Source organism: Apodemus sylvaticus, chromosome 8 (genome assembly GCF_947179515.1).
Source record: "Apodemus sylvaticus chromosome 8, mApoSyl1.1, whole genome shotgun sequence".
Lineage (NCBI taxonomy): Eukaryota > Metazoa > Chordata > Mammalia > Rodentia > Muridae > Apodemus > Apodemus sylvaticus.
The window spans coordinates 74,151,745-74,177,348 of record NC_067479.1 but is presented as its reverse complement, the minus strand read 5'-3'; the positions used below and the strand labels follow the sequence as shown (position 1 = coordinate 74,177,348).

At 39.7% G+C, this 25,604-nt stretch overlaps 3 gene segments (V, D, J or C); all 3 read left to right on the top strand.

The window, feature by feature from the left end:
* Window positions 1-5,360: 5,360 nt before the first annotated feature.
* On the top strand, window positions 5,361-6,669 carry LOC127691575 (T-cell receptor alpha chain V region PHDS58-like). The segment is given in 2 exon segments: window positions 5,361-5,649; window positions 5,745-6,669. Coding segments are annotated over 2 exon segments (579 nt in total).
* Window positions 6,670-21,271: 14,602 nt separating this feature from the next.
* Window positions 21,272-21,881, top strand: LOC127690720 (T cell receptor alpha variable 22-like). The segment is given in 2 exon segments: window positions 21,272-21,396; window positions 21,580-21,881. Coding segments are annotated over 2 exon segments (354 nt in total).
* Window positions 21,882-24,357: 2,476 nt separating this feature from the next.
* Window positions 24,358-25,188, top strand: LOC127690719 (T-cell receptor alpha chain V region CTL-F3-like). The segment is given in 2 exon segments: window positions 24,358-24,623; window positions 24,785-25,188. Coding segments are annotated over 2 exon segments (450 nt in total).
* The last annotated feature ends 416 nt before the right edge of the window (window positions 25,189-25,604 follow it).

Genomic DNA, 25,604 nt, shown 5'->3' with positions numbered 1-25,604 from the left:
TACTGTAGAAAAGGAGAAACCTGGAAAGTGATGGCCTCACAGCCTTTCTCCTCTCTTTCCATTTTTTTGCATAGGGATGGACCAAGGTGAGCAGGTGGAGCAGCTTCCTTCCATCCTGAGAGCCAAAGAGGGGACCAACACTCTCATCAACTGCACTTATGTGAGCAGTGCCTCGCTCTACTTCCCTTGGTATAAGCAAGACCTGGAAAATATCCTAAGCTCATCAACAACATTCATTCAAACAGGGAAAGAAAGCAGAACCAAAGATTTACAGTTTTACTGAAAGAAAGCCAAGCATTTCTGCCTGCACAACACAGTCAGCCTCAAGACTAAGCCATGCACTTAATGTGCTGAAGTGCAGAGTGTCCCATGGGCTCTGGCAGCCTGTCCTCAAACCTGCCATTAGCCTGAGCCCCATTTACATCCTGTGTCACAGGCCTTCCAGTGCAACATTTGCCAGGGGTTAGTTTTAAGTGCTAGTTATAATGTAGACATGAAAACACAAAATTAGAATATTACTTTCAATTCACTTCATTTAAGACAATTTTATCCATGCTTCTTTTTAAAAAAAAATTAGTTTTGAAATTGAAATATAATTTTAATACTCTCCTTATTGTGGCACATGGAGGAGAGAACCGAACTTACTATGCTGCAGAGAAGAAAAAAACTGTAGCTAACTCAGGCCCATATGGGACATCTATATGCCACGCCCTTCTCCCTAGTCATTCAGTGACTCAGACATCACTGAGAACAGAGTGTGGGAAACTATAAGAGCCATAGGTGGTGAATGACTACAAAAAAGCAGTGTTTTCTGGACAGAGCAGGGCAGCTGCATGTGTGAACCCAGAAATGTTGACAGAACACATAAGGATCAAGCCAGAAAATTTCCATCACGGAGAGGGAGGGTGTTTGTTTCCACCCTTTTTCTTTAAAGTTGCAGCTCATGATACAAAGATTACTTACTCCCCAATGAAGGCCACATATCCAAGAGTACGTGGCCACTGACACCTATAACACAAAACTCGATGAGTTTTGTTTTAAATGGGAGGACAGGACACAAAACTGGGTTGGTATGAAAGAGTGGATAAATCTTTTCAGGAATGGAAAGAGCAGATGAGTATAATCAAAATTCATTGCATAATATTCTGTAAGAACTAATAACATTTAAAAAGTATATAAATTATACCAGATATCTATTTGTGTGTGTATATTATTTTATATACACTCAGAAAACTAAGCACCATAGGATACACACAGTTCAGTAACCCTAATGATTTCAGGCATCCACTGAGACTTGGGACCTGCCTCCTTTGGGTGAGGTTCCAAGTTTATATACAATGGGCTGTGCAGACATTTGTGGTGCAGGTTGAAGGGAAATCAGCAGAGGGCGCTGCCTCTTCAGATGTGGTTAACATCTTTCAGGTGACTTAACATGACAGACTCAAGTGTGCAGACAGAAGACCTTGTCTGTGAGTGAGGAGTTTGGGGCGATCCTGCAGGAGAATTGCCCTGTGAGGTTGCTGCACTCAAGGACCAAGTGTCAGTTCTTCTGTGAGCATGCTTCCTGACACCTGCTCAGTTCTTGTGCTCCTCCTAATGCTCAGTAAGTTATGTTTGACTCTAAGGGTTAATGATGTCATTTTCTTACAACTCTGATAGTCTTTAGTGTTCCACCTCTCATAAAAAAGCAAATATTTATTTATTTATTCATTTATGTATTTATTTATTTATTTATTTATTATTTTCAGGAAGGAGCAATGGAGACTCCGTGACCCAGACAGAAGGCCTGGTCACTCTCACAGAGGGATTGCCTATGATGCTGAACTGCACCTATCAGACTACTTACACAAATGCTTTCCTTTTCTGGTATGTGCAGTATCTCAACGAAGCCCCCCAGATCCTCCTGAGGAGCTCCACAGACAACAAGAGGACAGAGCACCGAGGGTTCCAGGCCACTCTCCATAAGAGCAGCAGCTCCTTCCATCTGCACAAGCCCTCAGCACAGCTGTCAGACTCTGCCCTGTACTACTGTGCTTTGAGTGACACAGTGAGGGAGACTGCAGGGGAAGCTGCACACGAACCAAGGGTGCAGGAGGGCTGAGGGGGAGGTCCTGTGAGAGAGACTAGGTACTTCTGCTTAGTGGTTGTTTACCTAGCTTCCTGAAAAACATGAATAAATGTGAGATCAGGCACTAGATATGTAGGAATTGGTAAGTATTCTAATGCAGTAGGATGAAAATCAGTGCCATAAAACTCCAAACAAAACCGTACCAAAACAAAACAGGATTTGGTTCCCTGACATTTTGATCGCTCCCTAAATCATGGACCTCTCACAGGAAACATTTCCATGGAAACTCTGACATGGGATTTATCTCTACCAAGATGTCTTACAAAATTCAGTAATCTAAATTCTCCAGAAACCTTCTGTTATTACTCCACATATTCATGACCCAAATGGAGACATAGACTCTAATCTTTAAAATTCTTATTCAGTCTCACTCCGTAAGTTATTTAGATTCTTCCTCACCTTGATCATGAAACAGAGAGTTTAGCCCAACTTCTGGACTTACTTACCTATCTATGGTTGTGAGGAGACCATGATCAAAACAACCTATTAAGAAGCATTTAACTGGGGGCTTGATCACAGGTTTATAGGGTTGACCATCATGGTGGAGCATGTAGTAGCAGTCAGTCAGGCATGGCCCTGGACCAGTAGCTGAGGCTTTACCTCTTATCACAAGCAAGGGTAAAGATAGAGATATTGATTCCAACACCCACCACCAATTACATGGTTCCTCTGAGAAGACCACACCTTGGGATGATTCCTAAACAGGCCATCAATTGGGAACCAAACACTCAAAAATATGAGCTTTTTGGGCCATATTTATTCAGACCACCACACTCCCTGACTGCCTTCACTTGATGAAGCTGCTCATTAAATACAGCTGTTGGATTATCAAGATGATGCCATGATAGGCAGGTCCTTCTCTGTCCTACACACCGTGTACAAACAAGGCTGATCATACTAGATTCTTTGCAGAAAGCCTTCTCCGTTGATGACCACTTTCCTCTTCCATTGCACTTTGTTCATCTCTGGAGGACCTGATGTATTCACTCGCCTGCGATTAGAGTTAGGTTCTCAGATAATCCTAAGAAATGGAAAGGAGACCCAAGTTTTGATTCATGGACCCTAGAGGAGAACCTACTATAGCCACCTTCCTAAATCATGAAGGTTATAACTGTGTTCTAAATATTTATAATTAACACAGAGATAAATGTAGTTCTCACCCCTCATCAAAGAACTTTCATTTTGAAGCAGTTGAAGCCTCTACAGTGACAACTGATCAGAAAGCACAGAGTAAACTACTGAGGTCTCTAGTTCCAGCTGTGCTCCAGAGTCCCTTTTCCAGATAGACTCCAGGTACAAGAAGAGCACAGTGGTGTGATCACCTGACATGTTATGCTCTTGAATTTTAAACTGTACTTAAAATGTAAAGCATTTTGAAGGCTGTTCCTCACCAAATACTACTTAATTACAAGCTGTTTACCAGCTGATGATAAAGTGACCATAAACATGCTTTGGATTTGGCTAGGGTGCATGACTGAGTTGGACTTATTTATGTGACCCATCATCTGTTCACATACGTATTGACCTATTTCTCAGTCTTTGGCTAATGCTGGTTTATATCATGAGTATTTGCTTCTTGGCTCCTTAATTCAAAGCTTAATTGGCTTATTTCCAGGCAGTGTCTAGTATTGGAATGTGTATCTCTTCTCCCTACCTGTGTCTGAAGAGGAGTCTGTCCTTTGTATGCTGTACTTGGCACAAAATTACCTCACTGAATGGTACCTGTCAAGGTCTAAATGACCTTATTTTGGTTGATCTACTCCTGTCCTAGTTAGGGTTTTCATTGCTGTGAAGAGAAACCATGGCCAAGGCAACTCTTATAAGAACATTTAATTGGGGCTGGCTTACAGGTTCACAGGTTCAGTTCAATATCATCAAGTGGGAGCATGGCAGTGTCCAGGCAGGCATGACAATGATGGAGCTGAGAGTTCTACGTCATCATCTGTAGGCTGCTAGGAGAAAACTGACTTCCAGGTAGGTAGGAGGAAGGTTTCAAAGCCCACTCTCACAGTAACACACTTCCTTCAAGAAGGCCACATCTACTCCAACAAGATGCCACTCCCTGGGACAAGCATATTCAAACCACCACAATTATACACAGGCATACATACACGTTGGGTTCTGCAAATTGCCACAGTACACTGAAATCCAGCATGGATTGCTGGTTTGTTTTTTGATGCGCTTCTTCCTTTCTAACCAAACTTCAATATGGGTCTAATCATTCCATCTTCTGGGAGTACTTGTAAGTCTGACTTCTAAGGTGATTATCATTCTTCTAACACTTGTGGATTTTTGGCTTGTTTTGGGGAAATTGGAAGGAAACAGAAACACACACACACACTCCACATGCTCATTTATAGTCTAAACTCTCACAAATTGCTGTAATAGGTAACTTTCCCCTAGGAAAGACAATTCCTATAAGAAAGCACAGATAAAGCCGGGCATGGTGGCGCACGCGTTTAATCCCAGCACTTGGGAGGCAGAGGCAAGCAGATTTCTGAGTTCGAGGCCAGCCTGGTCTACAAAGTGAGTTCCAGGAAAAAACAAAACAAAAAAATAAAGAAAGAGCAGATGAGAGAAGACCCTTGGGAAGAAATTCCTTTTTGTTTTTGGAATCAAAGAGCATGTGTGTTACACTGAGCCATTGCATTCGATTGACCCAGCAGAGACAGGGAGGAACTGAAGTTTTTAATAATAAGTTTCTTTCATGAAAAACGGTACTTTAACCAGCCATGGTGGTCTCGGATCTGTAGTTTTAGCAGTCACACCTTCCTATCTAGAGTACCATCTTGTCATGGGTAGCAGAGGCGATCTAACTTCCAGTGTGTTCCTGTTGTCTCTGTGCTGCAGAGCATCCACCAAGAGTGATACCTGTACCATAAGGCATCACTATCAAGGCTGTGGTAGCCATTAACACTCAGCCTGAGACAATTGCATCTGAAGTCTGTGGTTTATTTCATAACCTGGTTTCATAAGGAATATTAACAAACCATCCACTTCCAAGAGATGCTAGAACTAATACTTCATAATAGATTAGGAAAGAAACAAAGTGCTTTGTGAAAGTTTTCTTTGTGAAACAGGAACACAACAGGAGGCAAGCAAGCTGTGGATCCTCAAGACATTCGATTCCTCATATGGCCTCCAGAGGGCGCTGCTGCACTCACTACTTCTCTCTCTCTCTCTCTCTCTCTCTCTCTCTCTCTCTCTCTCTCTCTCTCTCTCTCTAAAGCTCTCCACCTGTTCATAGCCCATCTTTCTTGCAGCTGCTGAGATTCAAAGGCAAGCGACAAGAATCAGATATTCAAAACCTTCCAGGCTCCTGTTTGCAGCGTCTGTTTTTATCTGAGCGGGAGACTTCTCCAGCAGACTCTTCCCCACACCTGCTTCCAAGCTCCTGCTTTCCTCAGGCCCTTTCCTGCCTGTTCTGTTCCAGAGTTCCTCCACAACAGACCTGCAGCCTTCCCAAGGCTCAACCATGCTCCTGGCGCTCCTCCCAGTGCTGGGGTTACACTTTCTTCTGAGTGAGTACAGCTTCCTTGTGGTCCCTGCATCTCTGGATTCTGACTATCCCCAGTGAAGTCCGCACTGCAGTTACTGACCTACTATTCCTTTCCAGGAGAAGCCCAAGCTCAGTCAGTGACTCAGCCTGATGCTCTTGTCACTGTCTCCGAAGAAGCCTCTCTGCAGCTGAGATGCAAGTATTCCTACACTGGGGCACCTTACCTGTTCTGGTATGTGCAGTACCCACGACAAGGGCTGCAGCTGCTCCTCAAGTACTATTCAGGAGAATCAGTGGTTCAAGGAGTGAATGGCTTCGAGGCTACGTTCAACAAGAGTGACTCTTCCTTCCACCTGCAGAAAGCCTCTGCACACTGGCGCGACTCGGCTGTGTACTTCTGTGCTGTGAGCGCACAGTGTGTGGAGCTGCAGGGGGAGCAGAACACAAACACCCACTCAGCGGGTGCTCAGACTCAGGATTTCTCTCCTCGAGGTCTTCTAAGTATTTCTTTGGACTCGGTGAAGAGAGAAGGAAAGTTGAGCAGTCCCAACTGTCTTTGCACAGCTCATTTCTACTTAAAATATCCACTGTCTGACTTTGTCTCAGAAATCCTTTGCATATTTTCAAAATTATTTAATGCTCAATCATAATTCTTTAGATTGAAGGAGACAGTGTTATTATCCATGAGAACAATTGTCTGAATGGCCATTGCTTGGACAGTGACTAGACTAAAGAGCTGATGGGGAAATACCAGAAGTTGGAATTTCATTTGTCATTTTATATTTTGTCTCTACAGAAATGAAAAGTCTGCTCTTCAGTTTTTTTGTCCTAAAATTTGTGTTCTTTACTTAATCTTTCATGCTGAATTTCCTGTATATACTTCTTTTGATGCTAAATGTACTGATGAGAATTGGTCTTAATGTTTAAGCACTTCCATTTAGGAACCAATTTGTTACATTGTTAGCTATTATAGAAATTTACCAGAATCAGGAAATCTTAGAAATCTGTCATAATTATGTCAGCTCTCACAACCACTAAAAATAAAACAGGAGAATAAGAAATTCAAACTCATTGGTATTTTTCCAAAGAAATCTTCACAGGTATAAATGTACTATTATCCTATTTTTGTTGTCATCTTAAATTCTTCAAATCACTTTGAGTTGTAGTGTTTCCTGAGTATGATTTCCAGCACACACATATAAGCTGGGTGTGGTGGCTGTGCTGAGCGGTGAGGACAGACAGATCCCGATAGCCTGATACCTAGCCAGCCTAGAATAGCCATGAGCTCCAGGTATCAGTGAGAGAAACTGCCTAAAATAAGCAAGGTATATAACTTCAGAATAATGACACCCAAGATTGACCTCTGACCTCCACATGACTATACACACATATTAGTAGCTAAACGTACACATGCATGCACACACACAGAGTTTTATTATATAAATAAATCCACACATGGGGTTACTACCTACCTCAATGGTTTATGTTCCCAAATAAACACACACACACACACACACACACACACACACACACGCACGCACAGCCTTTATATTTTAATATGCCTTAAATAGCACAATAGCCCGGCATCCGTCTAACCTCCAAGCTGTTAGAATCTACTTCCCACCAATAACTCTGAGTTACTACTTATTCATTGCTATCTTCCATCTTGACTGTTCTTGACCCAATTGAGCAACTCTTTGGGCCATGTTCCCTTGGCCCCTTTACATGGTGGATCTGATTCTCCCTCCTGCACATTGTTACCCTTCCATGGCACCTTCATGTCTCTCTCCTTCCTCCTCCCAGTAGTCCCAAGCCCAGGAACCCTAAACTACACCAATATCCCTCCTGCCCAGCTATTGGCTGCTGGCATCTTTATTACCAATCAGAATTAATGGGGGGTATGTTCCCAGAAGCTACATGCAGACCCTCTCATGCAAACAGTTTGAGGGGACTCAATTAGCATTAGAATACAAGCAGCTACACAGTCACACACACAAGCACACACAGATACACAGAGCTCTTCAGAATATGAGAAGCAATATCCAAGGTTGTTCTCTAGTCTCTAGATGTATACATACACATGCATATACATACATACACATGTGCTTGCATATGACTGCACACACTTAATTTGTGGCAAGCTAACCACTGAGCAGAGAAAATGTCCTAATTTCATCTGCAGATAAAAGCTGTCCAAAAAGAAAAAAAAAATGGATGCAGGGAAGTTGCCTGTCAAGCTCTGCCATGACAGAGTAAGCAAGTCCTTCATAATTCAGGCTTCACAAAATATCTGTCAGTTATACTGTGTCAGAAAAATGGATGCTCCAATGTCAGTAAATGGATGGTCGAACATTTAGGGACAATTCTGGGGACTGTTCATCAGGTCATCTTGTGTCTGCCATTTGTATACTATTTGGAAGCTGGGTACCTGCCTATTCAGGTGATATTTATTCCTTATTTCATCTCTGATGGGGTTGAAGACTATATAATCATAGTCTTACTATAAGCTTAAGTTGTTTAGTATTTAAGATGATATTCTAGGTCTAAGATACTTTTTGCCTGGTGATGTTATTTAGGATAAAAATGTATTTAGAAAAAGCTATAAATACATTCATATAGAATGGATAATTTTCCTCAGTTATCAAATACTATGGACTGGTCATTGTAAATGTATATCATACCCTATGGTTTTTATAATTGTTTCATACTTGTTATTATTGTATTCAATTTATACTTGAAAAAAGAACCTTTTGAACTAAAAGGGGAAATTTTAGAGAGAATGTCTTGTGTATTGTATCAATGCATCACCTGTCAATTAATAAAAATCTTATGACCAATAGGAAAGGGTAGTATAGAAGGTGGGACATCAAGAGTCAGAACGAATTTTGGGATAGAGCTAGGCATGGGAAGATCTATCCAGGAAGATGTGAGGAGACAGACACATGCTACCTGAACACAGGTAAGCTGCCATATGGCAGAATATAGGTTAAAATAGATGGGATATCTTAAATTATGATTCTAATCAGAAAAGAGCTTAGCTATATGACCAAGGGATTCATAAATGTATTTTGAGTCAGAATCTTATTTCTGGGAGCATGGGGTGAGGAGGAAGAACTGAACCTAACTTCAACACTCCCAGTTGCTGAGATTCCAAGTATGTTCTAGCATATCCAACTAAGGTCTTTGAGATTGCAAAGAAATTATAAAACTGTCCATACAAATTTAACATATTTTATCATGTCCCAGAAAATGAGACATGAAATACTCTACATTCCTGTTGCTCTGAATTTTTAATATATGATTGTGATTCTTCAATAAAATTCCAGGAAGCATGAGATTCAAAATGACAAACTAAAGGAGAAGTTTAAGATGGTGAATGATGAAATCAGCAGAATGGATCAAGACATTTATGACCATGGGCTTTTAAGCTGAATGAAATGTGCTTTTAGTATTTTAAAAATAATTTATATGTTCATGATTTTTATCCAAGTGTTAAGCCTAATAAGTTATAAGGGACAATGAAAGTTTCCCCACCTTTTCGCTTCTGTAATAAAAGAGACAAGAGAAAATATACAGTTCCTCCCATCCTTTTCCCTTCCTCCTCCCTCCTTTCCCCTATCCACTCCTCTTCCCTTTCTTCAGAAAAGGCCATACCTCCCATGGGTAACAAGAGGCATTGGCATATAAAGTTGCAGCAAAACTAGGCACACCCCCAGTTGAGGCCCAAGGAAGCAGCCCAGTTAGAGGAAAGGATCCCAAAAGCAGGTAACAGAGTAGGAGATAGCCCTCTATTCCTGCTGTCTGGAGTACCACTCGAGACCAAGCTACACAACTATTCCATATGTGGATTTGGCTAGGTCAGTCCTGTGTAAGCTCTATGACTGGTGCTTCAACATTCTGTGGGCCACTATAGGGCCATGTTAGTTGATTCTGTAGATTTTCTTGTGGTGCCCTTGACCTCTCTGGCTCCCATTGTCCTTCCTCACCCTCTTCCACAGTATTCCTTAGCTCTACATAAAGTTTGGCTGTGGGTCTCTGCATCTGTTTCTATTACTTGCTGCATGAATGCTCTAATGACAGTAGTGCCAGGCTCCTGTTTGTAATTATAGCATAATACCATTAATAGTACTAGGAGTGGGCTTCATCTGGTGGTATGGTTATCAAGCTGGACTAGTCATTTGGTTGGGAAATCCTTCAATTTTTGTTCTGTCTTTATCCCTGCTCAGCGTGTGGGCAGGACAAGTTGTAAGTTGAACAGTGGAGGCTCCATAACCCTCTTTCTAGGAGTCTTAATTAAGATCATCTCATAGATTTCTTAGAGCTTCCATTGCTGTTGGTTTCTAGTTCATCCCAGACACATCCCCTCCATTCCAATGGTCTCTCCCATTATTCTTTCACTTTGTCCTCCAGGATCCTTTCCGTTCTCATCCCTGTCCTCACTCCCATTCAGCCCCAGCTCCACGTCCACCAACTATGTTTATTATATTTCCTCCTCTCAGTCAGACTCATGTGTTCACCTCCCCCATTCATCCCTACTTGTTACTTAGCTTTATTGAGTTTGTGGATTGCAGCACGGCTATTCTTTACTTAAAGCTAGTGTTCACTTATAAGTGAGTGCATACCATGTTTGTCTTTCTTGATCTAGATTACCTCACTGGGGATGTGTTTTTGTTGTTCCATCTATTTGCCTGCAAATTTTATGATGTCATTGTTTTTAATAGCTGAGTCATAGTCCATGGTGTAAACGTATCCTATTTTCTTTGTCCATTCATCTGTTGAGGAACATTTAGGTTGTTTCCAGTTTCTGGATATTATGGATAAAGCTGCTATGAACATATTTAAGCAAATGTCTTTGTGGAATGGTGGGGCATTGTGAATGAGTTACCCTTATCATAAATATAAACAGTGAATTAATCAGGCAGCTGTATTTCTTTACCTTATGCTATTCCCCAATAAACACACAGAGAAAATAAGATTTATTAAAAACTGTACCTCAACAGCTAAGCGGTTAAAAGACTTTTACTTCCTATGCTTATCTAGGCACCTTCAAGCCCTATCCTTGCATATTACTATTGACCTGGCTTTTCAAATCTATTCTTCATGGCTCCAATTCCTCCATCCTTCTGGTTGTTCTGAATCTCCCTCTCTCCCTCTCTTTCCTCTGGCTGGCAGATGTCCCACTCTATTCTCTATTCTGCCCAGTCACTGTGATCAGCATTTATTTGCATGGCAGATAATAAATGTTAAGTACTGTTAACACAAACTTGAGACACGAGATTATTGGCATGAACATTGAAATGCCATATCTAGATTGAAGCAAGATATGAGGGCAGAGAAATCAGTATTTGAATACTCAAATGTTAAACTTTACACAGCATTCAAAATGCTACAAAGAATTATTTGAGTATATGCCCAGGACTGGTATAGCTGGGTCCTGAGGTAGATCAATTCACAATTTCCTGAGAAACTGCCAAATTAATTTTGAAAATGATTGTACAAGTTTACACTCCCACCAGCAATTCTTTAAGTGCTTCTCAGCTAGTAGAGTTTTCTTTGTCAAGAATTCTCTGTTTAAATCTATACCCCATTTTATGTTGGGTCATTTGGTTTGTTGGTGTCTAATTTCTTGAGTTCTTTCTATATGTTGGATATAAGCCCTTTATTGGATATGGAGTTGGTGAAATTGTTTTCTCCTTCTATAGCCTGTTTTTTATTATTTGACATTGTCCTTTGCCATACAGAAGCTTTTAAGTCTTATGAGCCTTAATTATTAATTGTTGATCTTAGTCCCTAAGTTGTCAGTGTTCTCTTCAGGATGTTGTCTCCTGTGCCTATGCATTCAAAGCTATTTCCCACTTTCTCTTCTATCAGATTTAATGTATTTTCTTTATGTTGAGGACTTTGATACACTTTGTCTTAGTCAGGGTTTCTATTCCTGCACAAACATCATGACCAAGAAGCAAGTTGGGGAGGAAAGGGTTTATTGAGCTTACACTTCCACGTTGCTGTTCATCACAAAAGGTAGTCAGGACTGGAACTCAAGCAGGTTGGGAAGCAGGAGCTGACGCAGAGGCCATGGAGAGATGTTCCTTACTGGCTTGCTTCCCCCGGCTTGCACAGCCTGCTCTCTTATAGAACCCAAGAGCACCAGCCCAAGGTGGTACCACCCACAAGGGGCCCTCCCCACTTGATCACTAATTGAGAAAATTCCCCACAGCTGGATTTCATGGAGGCACTTCCCCAACTGAAGCTCCTTTCTTTGTGATAACTCCAGCCTGTGTCAAGTTGACACACAAAACTAGCCAGTACACACTTGAACTTGAGCTTTGTGCAGAGTGATAGATATGGTTCTATTTGTATTCTACATGCAGACATCCAGTTAGACCAGCACCATTTGTTGAAGATACTTTCTTTTTCTTCTATTGTATGCTTTTGGCCTCTTTGTTAAAAAAAAAGTGTCTGTGGGTATTGTGGGTATGTGGTTTTATTTCTGGGTCTTTGATTCAATACTTTATATCAATCTGTCTAATTTTATGCCAATACCATGTTACTTTTATTACTATTACTCTGAAGTACAGCTTGAAATAAGTGATGGTGATACTTCCAGAAGTTCTTTTTTTGTTTGCATGTTTGTATAGTATTGTTTTTAGATATCTGGGTTTCTTCCTCTTCCATATGAAGCTGAAAATTCCCCTTTCAAGGTATGTAATTGTGTTGGAATTTTGATGGGAATTTCATTGCATCTTTAGATTTCTTTTGGTAAGGTGGCTATTTTTAGTATGTTAATCCTACTGATTCATGAGTACAGGAAGTCTTTCTATTTTCTGTTATTGTAGAGAGAATGTATAATCCTAACAAGCCCATGTAAAAGATAAACAATACAGTTATTTTAGCAAGTTGGGGAGGAAAGGGTTTATTAAGCTTACACTTCTGCATTGCTGTTCATCACAAAAGGTAGTCAGGACTGGAACTCAAGCAGGTTAGGAAGCAGGAGCTGATGCAGAGGCCACAGAGAGATGTTCCTTATTGCTTCCCCTGGCTTGCTCAGCCTGCTCTCTTATAGAAGCCTAATATGGGCAAATCTAGGACTATACTAACTTACTCCCCAGATAGAAGTCCCTTGTTACTTGCTGTTTCTCATGGCCATGCTGTTCTAGTCTATTGCAACTTCTTCTTCCTCTTCTTTCTCCTCTCTCTCTCTACTGACAACAGCTCCCCCCCACTGATCCTCCAGTCCCCCCTTTCTCCTTCCATGGCCCAATCACAGGTTCTAACCTTTTATTGACAGTTAAATTGGTGAGAAGCTTCACTTGGCATCACTTTGAGTACATGAGGATCTGCTCATCTCAGAAAACCACATCTTGAAGAACCAGCATTTACTATTACAATACAATCAGCATAAGAGCAACCCACTGCACTTTATCTTCTTTAATTTCTTTCTTCAATTATTTAAGGTTTTGTCATACATGTCTTTTACTTGCTTGGTTAAAGTTACATCAAGATGTTTTACATTGATTGCGGCTATTGTGAAGGATGTTGTTTAATATCTTTCTCGGGATGTTTATCATTGATATACACCTTTTTAATAAGAAAAATAGTAAATCATTAATGTATCTGTGCATGGCCTGAACCTTATGTATATGCACAGGATACACAGAATTGGCAGGTCAGAGACTGTCATTCTCGCTTTCTCCCTCCTGTCTTCAGTCTATCTTCTTCATAAGGTTTTGCCCATATTTCCATGTGTTTGTCTTTCATGTACCTGAAATCAGTTCACTCACAAGGTCTTATTCTTTTATTATATGTTAATATATGTATTATATATGTTTTCTTTAGATTGACATCTAATGTCCTATACCACTTTTTGTGCTTTTTTAAAAAAATGAAATTAAAAGGTAAGTACTTTATTTTCTCCTTTCCTTTTCTCAGTTCAGCTTCTCCAACACAGCCCGTCCCACCTCACCACTAATTCAAGGACTCTAGCTACTTTTTTTATAAATGTTGTTGCATATATATTCCTAAATATATAGACACAACATGCTCATACTATATACTGTAGCTTCTATGTATATAATTTCAGGGCTGACCACATTGCATCCAATTAGAAATTGGAAGAGACTTCCTTGACTAAGACTGTTTCTCCTGTTGTTAGCACTCCTTAGTTATAAGTAGTTCTTTATCTAAAGTTGAGGCTCTATGAGATTTCTCCCTTCTATCTTATCCTGTCTCTGGGTGTTATCCTTGTTCAGGTCTTGCTTTGACAACCATGTCTTTGAGACTTCATGAGTCTAGATTCCTTGACATGTCTAAGAGATGGAATCTCACAGAATCCTTCCTGTTCCTCTGGCTCTTAGAATCTTTTTCTTCCCATCTGCCCCTGTGTTTGCTGAACTTTAGTTGCAGGAGTTGTGTTGTAGATGGATCAGTTGAGGCAAAACACGGCATGTTCATGTTGTTCTCTGAATTTTTCTTGGTTGTAGTTTTCTGTAATGAATCTACATTCTTTGAAAAGAATAAATTGTTTGAAGAGGAGTGAGGACTATACTTATCTCTGGGTAAAATTATAGATATTTAGACTGTAATTAGGAATTATACTGGTTTAGAAAGGTTGGAGTTGTAGGTTCTCCTCCAAGATCTGTCTCCTCACTAGCCCTGCATAGTTGGGTAGGTTTCTAGTATCACACATGTTTTTCCTCTTGTTATTTCTTATGTCCAATTAGAAAGGTTATTCCAACCAAGATACAACTATCGCATCCTTAGGTTTTCATACCATACTGTTCATTGTAGCCTATAGATATCATATCTGAGAAGAATAATTGGCTGCTTCTCTTCCCTGCAAACTTTCATGGTAGCCTCTGGAACCAAGAAAGTTAATCAACAGGGAGATAAATTTCAAGTCAATCAAGCTTTGATCCTCTGGGTCATCTATTCAAAATGCAGTGTCATCAACAACAGAGACTCACAGAAACTTCTGGAATACAGCCAAAGTTCAAGAGAAATAATCTATAATATTTTATTTCCATGACCACCAATTTGAATGAGGAATTCCCAAAACTGGTATAGACGATTTTCTGAGAAATCTGTGGCTCTTTGGGGAGTATTGTCAGTTTAGATAAGGTAAGGCCACCATTTCTCTGGAGACTGAGTGGGCTGGTACAGCCAGGAGCACAGGGAACACAGAAGTAGTAAAAGCTCACATTCCACTCCACACAATAATAGTGGAAGACTTCAACATCAATGGACAGATAAGGGAAACACACACACACACACACAAAAAAAAACAGTGAAACTAACAGAAGTTATGAACCAAATGGTTTTAACAGTTATCTATAGAACATTTTATCCTAAAACAAAAGAATATACCTTCTTCTCAGCAACTCACAGTGCCTTTTCCAAAACTGACCAAATACTCAGTGACAAAACAGACCTCTGCAAATATAAGAAGATTGAAATAATTCCATGCATCCTTATCAGATCACCACGAACCAACAACAAAAACAACAGAAAGCCCACATACACATGGAAACTGAACAACATTCTAATCAACCATAACTTGGTCAATGAAAAAATAAAGAATTTAAAGACTTTTTAGGACTTAATGAAACCAAAGGCACAACATACCCAAACTTAAGTGACACAATGAAAGCAGGGCTTAGAGGAAAACCCATAGCTCTGAGTGCCTCCAAAAAAGAAATCAGAAAGAACATACACTAACATTTTAACAGCACGGCTAAAGGCTCTAGAACAAAAAGAAGCAAATACACCCAAGAGGAGTGGACAGCAGGAAATAATCAAACTCAGGGCTGAAATCAACCAAGTAGAAACAAAAAGAATTATACAAAGAATCAACAAAAACAGGAGCTGATTCTTTGAAAAAAAAAAAACCAACAAAATAGATAAACCCTTAGCCAAACTAACCAGAGAGCACAGAGACAGTATCTAAATCAGCAAAATCAGAAATGAAAAGGGAAGAATAACAACAGATACTGAGGAAATTTAGAAAAATCATCAGATCCTACAACAAAAGCCTATACTCAACTGTAGTGGAAAATCAAGATGAAATGGACAATTTTCTAGACAGATACCAGGTACCAAAGTTAAATCAGGATCAGATAAATTATTTAAACAATCCCATAACCCCTAAAGAAATAGAAGCCATCATTAATAGTCTCCCAACCAATAAAAGCCCTGGACCAGATAGGTTTAATGCAGAGTTCTATCAGACATCCAAAGAAGACCTAATACCAATACTCTTCCAACTATTCCACAAACACAGAAACAGAAGTAACACTACTGAATTTGTTTTCTGAGGCCACAATTACTTTGATACTTAAACACACAAAGACCCAAGAAAGAACTTTAGTCCAATTTCCCTTATGAATATTGATGCAAAAATACTCAATAAAATTCTTGCCAACCAAATCCAAAAACATCTCAAAACAATCATCCAGTTTGATCAAGTAGGCTTCATCCCGTGGATGCAGGGATGGTTCAATATATGGAAATCCATCAATGTAATCCACTATATAAACAAACTCAAAGAATAAAACCACATGATCATTTCATTAGATGCTGAGAAAGCATTTGACAAAATCGAACACACCTCTTCAAGATAAAAGTCTTGGAAAGAGCAGGAATTCAAGGCTCATACCTAAACACAGTAAAAGTAATATACAGCAAACCAGTAGCCAACATCAAACTAAATGGAGAGAAACTTGAAGCAATCCCACTGAAATCAGAGGTGAGATAAGGCTCTATCTTCTCTCCCTCCTTTTTCAATATAGTATTTGAAGTCCTAGCCAGAGCAATTAGACAACAAAAAGACTTCAAAAGGATACAAATTGTAATGGAAGGGGTCAAAATATCACTATTTTCAGATGATATGATAGTATACTTAAGTGACCCCCAAAATTCCACCAGAGAATTCCTAAACCTGATAGACAACTTCAACAAAGTGGCAGGATATAAAATTAACTCAAACAAATCAGTAGCCTTCTTATACTCAAAGGATAAGGAGGATGAGAAAGAAATTAGGGAAATTACACCCTTCACAATAGTCACAAATAATATAAAATTCATTGGTGTAACTCTAACCAAGCAAGTGAAAGATCTGTATGACAAGAATTTCACTTCTCTGTAAAAAAGAAATTGAAGGTTTCAGAAGATGGATCTTCTGAGAGAAGATCTCCCATGCTCATGGATTGGCAGGGCTAATATAATAAAAAAATGGCCATCTTTCCTAAAGCAATCTACAGATTCAATGCAATCCCCATTAAAATTCCAACTCAATTCTTCATAGAGTTAGAAAGAGCAATTTCCAAGCTTATCTGGAATAATAAAAAACCGACAATAGCGAAAACTATTCTCAACAATAAAAGAACTGGCAGAACCACCATTCCTGACCTCAAGCTATACTACAGAGCAATAGCGATTAAAAAAAAAAAACTGCATAGTATTGGTACAGTGACAGAGAGGTAGATCCATGGAATAGAATTGAAGACCCAGAAATGAACCCTTACACCTGTGGTCACTTGATCTTTGACAAAGGAGATAGAACCATCCAGCATTTTCAACAAATGGTGCTGGGTCAACATGTAGAAGGATGAAACTTGATCCATTCTTACTCTCTGTACAAATCTCAAGTCCAACTGGACCAAGGATCTCTCCATAAAACCAGATACACTGAATCTAATAGAAGAGAAAGTGGGGGAAACCTAGAGTACATGGGCACAGGGGAAATTTTCCTGAACAGAAAACCAATGGCTTATGCTCTAAGATCAAGAATTGACAAATGGGACCTCGTAAAATTGCAAAGCTTCTGTAAGCCAAAGGACACTGTCAATAGGACAAAATGGCAACTAACAGATTGGGAAATGATCTTTACCAATCCTACATCCCATAGAGGGTTAATATCCAATATATACAAAGAACTCAAGAAGTTAAACTCCCTAGAACCAAATAACCCTATTTAAAAATGTGATACAGAGCTAAACAAAGAATTCTCAACTGAGGAATATCGGATGACTGAGAAACACCTAAAGAAATATTCAACATATTTAATCATCAGGGAAATGCAAATCAAAACAACCCTGAGATTCTACCTCACACCAGTCAGAAAGGCCAAGATAAAAAACTCGGGACAGCAGATGCTGGAGAGGATGTGGAGAAAGAGGAACACTCCTCTATGGCTGGTAGGATTACAAGCTGGTAAAACCACTCTGGAAATCGGTTTGGCAGTTCCTCAGAAAATTGGACATAGCACTACCTGAAGACTCAGTTATACCACTCCTTGGCATATACTCATAAGATGCTCCAACATGTAATAAGGACACATGCTCCACTATGTTCATAAAAAACCTTATTTATAATAGCCAGAAGCTGATAAGAACCCAGATGCCCCTCAACAGAGGAATGGATACAGAAAATGTGGTACATTTGCACAATGGAGTACTACTCAGCTATTAAAAATAATGAATTCATGAATTTCTTAGGCAAATGGATGGAGCTAGAAAATATTATCCTGAGGGAGATAACCAAATCACAAAAGAACACATATGGTATGCATTCATTAATAAGTGGATATTAGCCCAAAAACTTGGAATACCCAAGACACAACTCACAGACCACATGAAACTCTCAAGAAGAAGGAAGACCAAAGTTTGGATACTTTGATCCTTATTGGAAAGTGGATCAAAACACCCATGGCTCACAGCTAACCAATAGACTGAGCATAGGGTCCACAATGGAGCAGCTAGAGAGAGGACCCAAGGAGCTGAGGAAGCTTGTAGTCCTGTAGAAAAAAACAATAATATGTGCCCACCAGTACTCCCAGATCTCCCAGGCTCTAAACTACCAACCAAAAAGTACACATGGAGGGACCCATGGCTCCAGCTACATATGTAGCAGAAGATGACCATTTCAGACATCAGTGAGAGGAGAGGCCATTTGTCCTGTGAAGGCTTGATTCCCCAGAATAGGGCAATGCAAGACAGGAAATTGGACAGAGGGTGACCGGGGGAGGAGGATGGGATAGGGGGTTTTCAGCGGGGTAACTCGAAAAGGGGATATTATTTGAAATGTAAATAAAGCAAATATCTAATAATAAAAAGACAAAACATTTAATTTAAATTATGTGTGTATATGTATGCACATATATGAAAGCTTATATAATTTAAGTGATTTTAGGTAAATAGATACTAATGTGATTCCTTATGCCTTTCTTAAAAGACATAGTTATTTCATCTTTCTCCTCTCTCCTGTGCTGACACCCTTTCCCTTTCCAATTATCCTCCCCTCATTTTTCTTATTTCGTCCATTAAATTTTGCTTGTTTTGCTCTTCCCTACTCTAGTGCTTCTCCCCAACCACATGTTCTCTTGTACCTTTCTGGCCTCTGTGGTTATATACACCCATTTGAAGATTTAGAGTTAGGAACCTTTATAGTTTCTATTGGACTTAGGAGTTCAGTGGCAGAATATATGACATTTTTCTTTCTTGGTCTCAATCAACTCATTCAAATTAATAATTTTTAGTTCCATCCATCTACTTGCAAAGTATATGATGCCATTTTTTTTTACATTGAAGAACATTCCATTACATGTAGGTGTCACATTTTCATTATGTTCACTAGTTGAAGGGCATTAGGTGGTTTCCATTTCGTAGATACTGTGAATGGAACAGTATCAAACATAGCTAAGCAAGTGTCTGGAGTAGGATGCAGTGTTCTTTATACATATACCAAGAGGTGGCATAGCTGGGTCATGTGGTATAGTTATCTTTAATTTCTTGAAGATTTTCACACTAATATCCAGAGCAGCCCCACCAGTTTTCACCTCCTCCAACAATGACTGTGGGTTCCTTTCCCCTATAACAACTACTAGAATTTGTTATCAGTTGTTTTTATTTTAGATATAATTACTGGGGTGAGGTGAAACCTCAAAGTTGTTTAAATTGCATTTCCCTAATTGCTACAGCTGATGAAAATTTTTGAGTCATCTTTTAGCCATTTTTATTTTTTCTATTGAGAACTCCATCTAGACACTCTTGTCTTCTGACTTCTGCATTTTCTTTATGAGAAAACAAAGGGCTCATTTATGAGGTTTGTGGAGATAGCTTGAAGTCATTTTTGTTGGTTGTGTGGGTTCACTAGAGGGCACTGCAGGGTTTCTAGAAATTACTTTTTCTTAAATTTCCCTGAGGTTTGAAGAGCTGAGAAGAGACATATGGACATAAGACAATCCGTTGACAAAGGAAGGAGTTGGGGTGATGGTGTGTAGTTACCAAGATCTTTAGCACTCAGTCATTCTGCATTAAAGCATAGATATCTAGAGTCTGTTTACTGGATCTCATGTGTGTATAAAGCTATTAAAGGATAACTCTCTGAAAAGATGTAAACAAACTAGAATGTCCTCTGTCATGAGGATAGACACACAAAAGAAAAAAATCTCCACTGCTTTTTATTTTTGGTTTTATACCTAAAATTTCATAAAATCAAAGAACTAGAAATTATTGCAATATCTTTTGTATTATGTATAATATATACAATATACATACTAAACTAGAAAGAAAAATAGTAAGTACTTCTTGAACGAAAACTGGTCAATACAGCATGTGAAAAACAAGAAGGGAGAGGCCTTACTTAATCTGATCAAGCATCCATACCCTGTTCTGAATCAGCTGTGTTTTCCTGCTGAGCATAGCAAAAGATCTAACCAGAAGTCACAAGTTAGAAAATAAATCAGGATGGAAATACAGATATGCTTTGTTTTTCTTAAAACAACAAAACTGTGTTGGGAACATTTTTATGCATATGAAAATTTTAATTGCAAGAAATTCTTTATTTTGTGTAGCACATTGCACACTGATTTGTCAGTGTGTAATTTAAGAGTCCTATCATGGCTTTCTAATTGAGTACAATAACCACACTTAAGGACAAGCCCTATGCTCAGCAGTAGATGACGAATACATAATAAATCCAACCAAGTTGCTATATCATATTGCTTAGTTTCAACACTTTCTTTCTTTTGTTCACTTTTCTTTCTTTCCTTCCTTCCTTCTTCCTTCCTTCCTTTTTTTCTTGTCTTTTTCTTGTCATACTGTTCTTTCATCTATGCTTTATGGTTACCTGCCTTTGTGTGTGTGTGTGTGTGTGTGTGTGTGTGTGTGGTGTTTTCTTTCTTATTTTTTATTTTAATTTTGTTTTAAGGAGATTCTTACTTGTTTGTAAGCCTGTTGGTCTGCTTTATAAAAAGAGAGAAAAAGAAAGGCCATAGGGTTGGATGGCTGAGGAGGAGGGAAAGATCGTGGACATGATGGAGGAGTAGAGACAGTGATCAGAACATATTGTATGGAAAATTTCAGAACAACAAAACAATCTTGCTAGGTTTCTGCAAGGCTCTGCTTTACCCACTGGAGCTATTACTTTTCCCATTAGCATTAATTCATTAATGTATTCCCCTTCCTCACACTTCCCCCAAACTCCATATATTAGGTGTTACATTGGAAACATAGTGTCTTGGGTCTACATTAATGTCCTCCACGGTGCTGGAGCAATTACAGTGAAGAGTCATGAGGTGGAGGTGGGTGGAGCTTCATGTTCAGATGAACGAGGAAGCTTGGTGATTCAGAGGGATCCTATAGTCTGAAAGCACAAGTGTGTCTGGGCACAAGACACTCTTCAGAGCTGGAGAGGAGACATCCCAGCAATTGGACAGGGGCCATGGAGAGGAACCTAGGAGCTCTGCTGGGGATTCTGTGGGTGCAGAGTTGCTGTGAGTTGTGCTAAGCTAAGTTTTTATTAGATATGCTCCAGAAATGTCCATGGTGGAGGGGGAGAAAGTAGATGAAAATCTCCTGTGCATTCTTCCTCATGGGTATCACCTGGGGTATTTAACTGTGTAGGTGATAAAAAAGGACTTTCTTTGATTCTGGTTTCCTTTTCTGTTTCAAAGCAGGGGTGAGAGGAGATGATGTGAAGCAGAGTCCTTTAGCCCTGAGTCTCCAAGAGGGAACCACTTCTGTTCTGAGATGCAATTTTTCTATCACCATGACAACTGTGCAGTGGTTCCTACAGAATCCCAGTGGCAGCCTCATAAATCTTTTTTACCTGGTTCCAGGAACAAAGGAGATTGGGAGGTTAAAGTCAATGTTTGATTCTAAGGAGCGCTACAGCACCCTGCACATCAGGGATGCCCAGCTGGAGGATGCAGGCACGTACCTCTGTGCGGCTGAGCCACAGTGCTCCCAGCAAGCCTAGAGTCTGGCCCCAAACTACAGCTGGGTGTGCAGCTACAGCCCCTGCCACAGGCAGATTTTGCAGGAGGCTTTTCATAACTGTGGCTTCATCAGATCTCCACCAATTACAGAAAATGCATTAGAAAAACTAAAAAGTCCCACTGCAGAAGAACACATTTAAACTCTGATGTGACTCTGACTTGTAGAATGTTAAATGCTCAGAAACATCAGTCCACACGACTAAAATATACACTGCATTTTATCAAATGCTTGTACTAATATCATAAAATATAAACCCCTCTCAAGTAGTCCTGATTCATTTCGGTCATTTCCCAAAATGAGAAACTGAGAGCAACTGTTTCCATGCATTGTTTAAAGGGCAATGACAACCCTTCCAACTGATCTGCTCACATAAGAAAATAAAAGTAGTTATTCTTGAAGATATAATAAATTAAGTCATCAAAAGGCTAGACAAACTTTATTATTAAATGAAGACATCATTTCAATTATATTATTACATTTTAAAGTATAATACATTTAATTGTATTATAGAACAAATATTTTCCTTTGAAAAGGATCAAAACCAAAAGACAAATTATAAATTACAGAAACATATTTGCAACTTATATCACAATTCTGTTTTCAGCAATGGATCTTTCAAAATGTTGACACATGCACATACAAAAAAATCCATAAAAACACAAAATTCAAAACCATTGTATACAAGGAAGTAACAAATATGGTAAATGATGGCCAGATAGAGAATCATGAGAGAAGAAAAATCTCAAAAATTTTTTTTGAGTTTATTTGAATTTTTCATCTACTTCTGGGCATGAGGTTGTCTTCAAGTGAGATTTGTACACAGTCAAACTCTGTTGGTGAAAGCTAAATTTTACTTTGTGAGCCATTGTAAATTGGAGACTTCCTGCTTCGGTATAAGGACCATGCCCATTTCCCCTATCAGAAATGAAACTCTATCTGTATTAGATCTATGCAGACCTTGTGCAAGTTGCTACTACTTCCATGAGTTACATTTAAATAAGTCTAAAGGCATTATTTCCTTACTGCCTTCCATGTGCACTGTCTCTTACAATCTTTCTGCTTTCCTTTTTTGTGGCTGTATCTCATTAGAGAGTTAATATTCTAGGACCACGGAAACATCAGTGGTCATTTCTGAGACATCCATGGGACCACTATTTTACTCAGGGTTTCTTCAGTTACTGTAGACAAAAAGAATCCTGGAAAGTGATGCTGTCACAGCCTTTCTCTTCTCTTTCCATCTTTCTGCATAGAGATGAGCCAAAGTGAACATATGGAGAACTTCCTTACATCCTGCAAGTCCAGAAGAGATCCAATGCCATCATCAACTGCGCTTATGTAGACAGTGCCTCTCTCTGCTTCCCTTGCTATAAGCAAGAACCCGGAAAGCATCTTAAACTCATCATTGGTATTCATCCAAATATGGAAAGAAAACAGACCCAAAGACTTAAAGTTTTACTGGATAAGATAGTCAAACCCTTCTCCCTGCACATCATAAACAGTCAGCCTATTGACTAAGCCATGTACTTCTGTGCTACAAGTGCACCCTGCTCCACGCGGACCTGCAATCAATCCATCCTTAAATCTGCCATGGGGACTGGAGCACCATCCACATCCTGTATCACAGGCTTTCCAGGACAGCATTTGCTAGTTGCTAGTTTTCAAGTGCCAGCTAAAGCATAGATATCAAAACACAAAATAAGAATGTTAGCTTCAACACTCAACAATTTAGGACAGTTTTCAGCATCCTCCATCATTTAAAAGTTGTAATAGAATTTCATCATTTCCTTTGTTGCCGCACATGGAGATTATCAGAGAACAGAACTCATTATGCTTTAGAGACGAAGAGACTGTAGCTGACTCAGGCCCTGATGGGACATCGATATCCCACACCCTGCTCCCTAGGCTCAGAGGTCATAGAAGAAGAGGGGATAGAAAACTCTAAGAGCCATAGGTGGTGCGTGACTACAAGAAAGCAGTGTTTTCTGGTCATAGCAAGGCAGCTACACATATGAACTCAGAGAAGTTGACATTACACATAAGACTTGTATAGCTCAGGATAAACAAAATCCCACCAGGAAAAGGTAAATGGTCATTCCCACCTGTCTGCTTGAAAAGTGCAGCTCCTGGTGTACAGACTCCCCTCTACTGAAGGTCCAGTCTCTAATTGTTTACACACTGCACAACCTGTAACACAAAACTTGATGTGTTTTATTTTATAAAGGGCTTGGGGACACAGAACTGGGTTAGATGGGAAAGAGAAGATAAATAAAATCAACCTTCTTTTCATAACATTCTTTAAGAACTAATAAAATGAGAAAAAGCAGATAAATTTTATCAGAAGTATATTTGAGTGTGTATATTCTTTTATCTACACTCACTGCATTAAACATGGTAAGATACAAATAGTCCAGTAAAACTAGTGATTTCAGGCATCCACTGAGACTTGAGACCTGCTTCCTTTGGGTGAGGTTCCAAGTTTATATACAATGTGCTGTGCAGACATCAGCAGAGGGCGCTGCCTCTTCAGATGTGGTTAACATCTTTCAGGTGACTTAACAGACTCAGTGTGCAGACAGAGGACCTTGTCTGTGAGTGAGGAGTTTGAGGAGATCCTGCAGGAGAATTGCCCTGTGAGGTTGCTGCACTCAAGGACCAAGTGTGAGTTCTTCTGTGAGCATGCTTCCTGACACCTGCTCAGTTCTTGTGCTCCTCCTAATGCTCAGTAAGTTATGTTTGACTCTAAGGGTTAATGATGTCATTTTCTTACAACTCTGGCAGTCTTTAGTGTTCCTCCTTGTATAATAAAAGCAAATATTTATTTATTTATTTATTTATTTATTTATTTATTTATTCACTCATTCATTTTTCATAATTTATTTTCAGGGAGGAGCAATGGAGATGGAAACTCTGTGACCCAGACAGAAGGCCTGGTCACTCTCACAGAGGGGTTGCCTGTAATGTTGAACTGTACCTATCAGACTATTTACACAAGCCCTTTCCTTTTCTGGTACGTGCAGTATCTCAACGAAGCCCCCCAGCTCCTCCTGAGGAGCTCCACAGACAACAAGAGGACAGAGCACCAAGGGTTCCAGGCCACTCTCCACGAGAGCAGCAGCTCCTTCCATCTGCAGAAGCCCTCAGCACAGCTGTCAGACTCTGCCCTGTACTACTGTGCTTTGAGACGCACCATGAGGGAGACTGCAGGGGAAGCTGCACACGAACCAAGGGTGCAGGAGGGCTTAGGGGGGGAGGCCTGTGAGGGAGGCCATGTGCTTTCATTAAAGTAGGTTTATTAAAATTGCTTCCTGAAAAACACCAACAAATTGCAGGTTAAATTCCTACAAATGTAGGTATTTGTGGTTATTCTGACAGGATAAGATGGATGTCAGTGCTAAAAGGAACCCAGGCTTTGATCCCTAGAAATAACATACTGAGCTGGGCAGTGGTGGTGCATGCCTCTAATCCCAGCACTTGGGAGGCAGAGGCAGGCAGATTTCTGAGTTCGAGGCCAGCCTGGTCCAGAGAGTGAGTTCCAGGACAGCCAGGGCTACACAAAGAAACCCTGTCTCAAAAAAAACAAAAAGACAAACAAACAAAAAAACCCACCCCCCCCCAAAAAAAAAGAAAGAAAGAAAAAGAAATAACAAACTCTCTCAAAGTGCAGGCCTTCTCCTGGCAAACATCTCCAGGGAATCCCTAACAT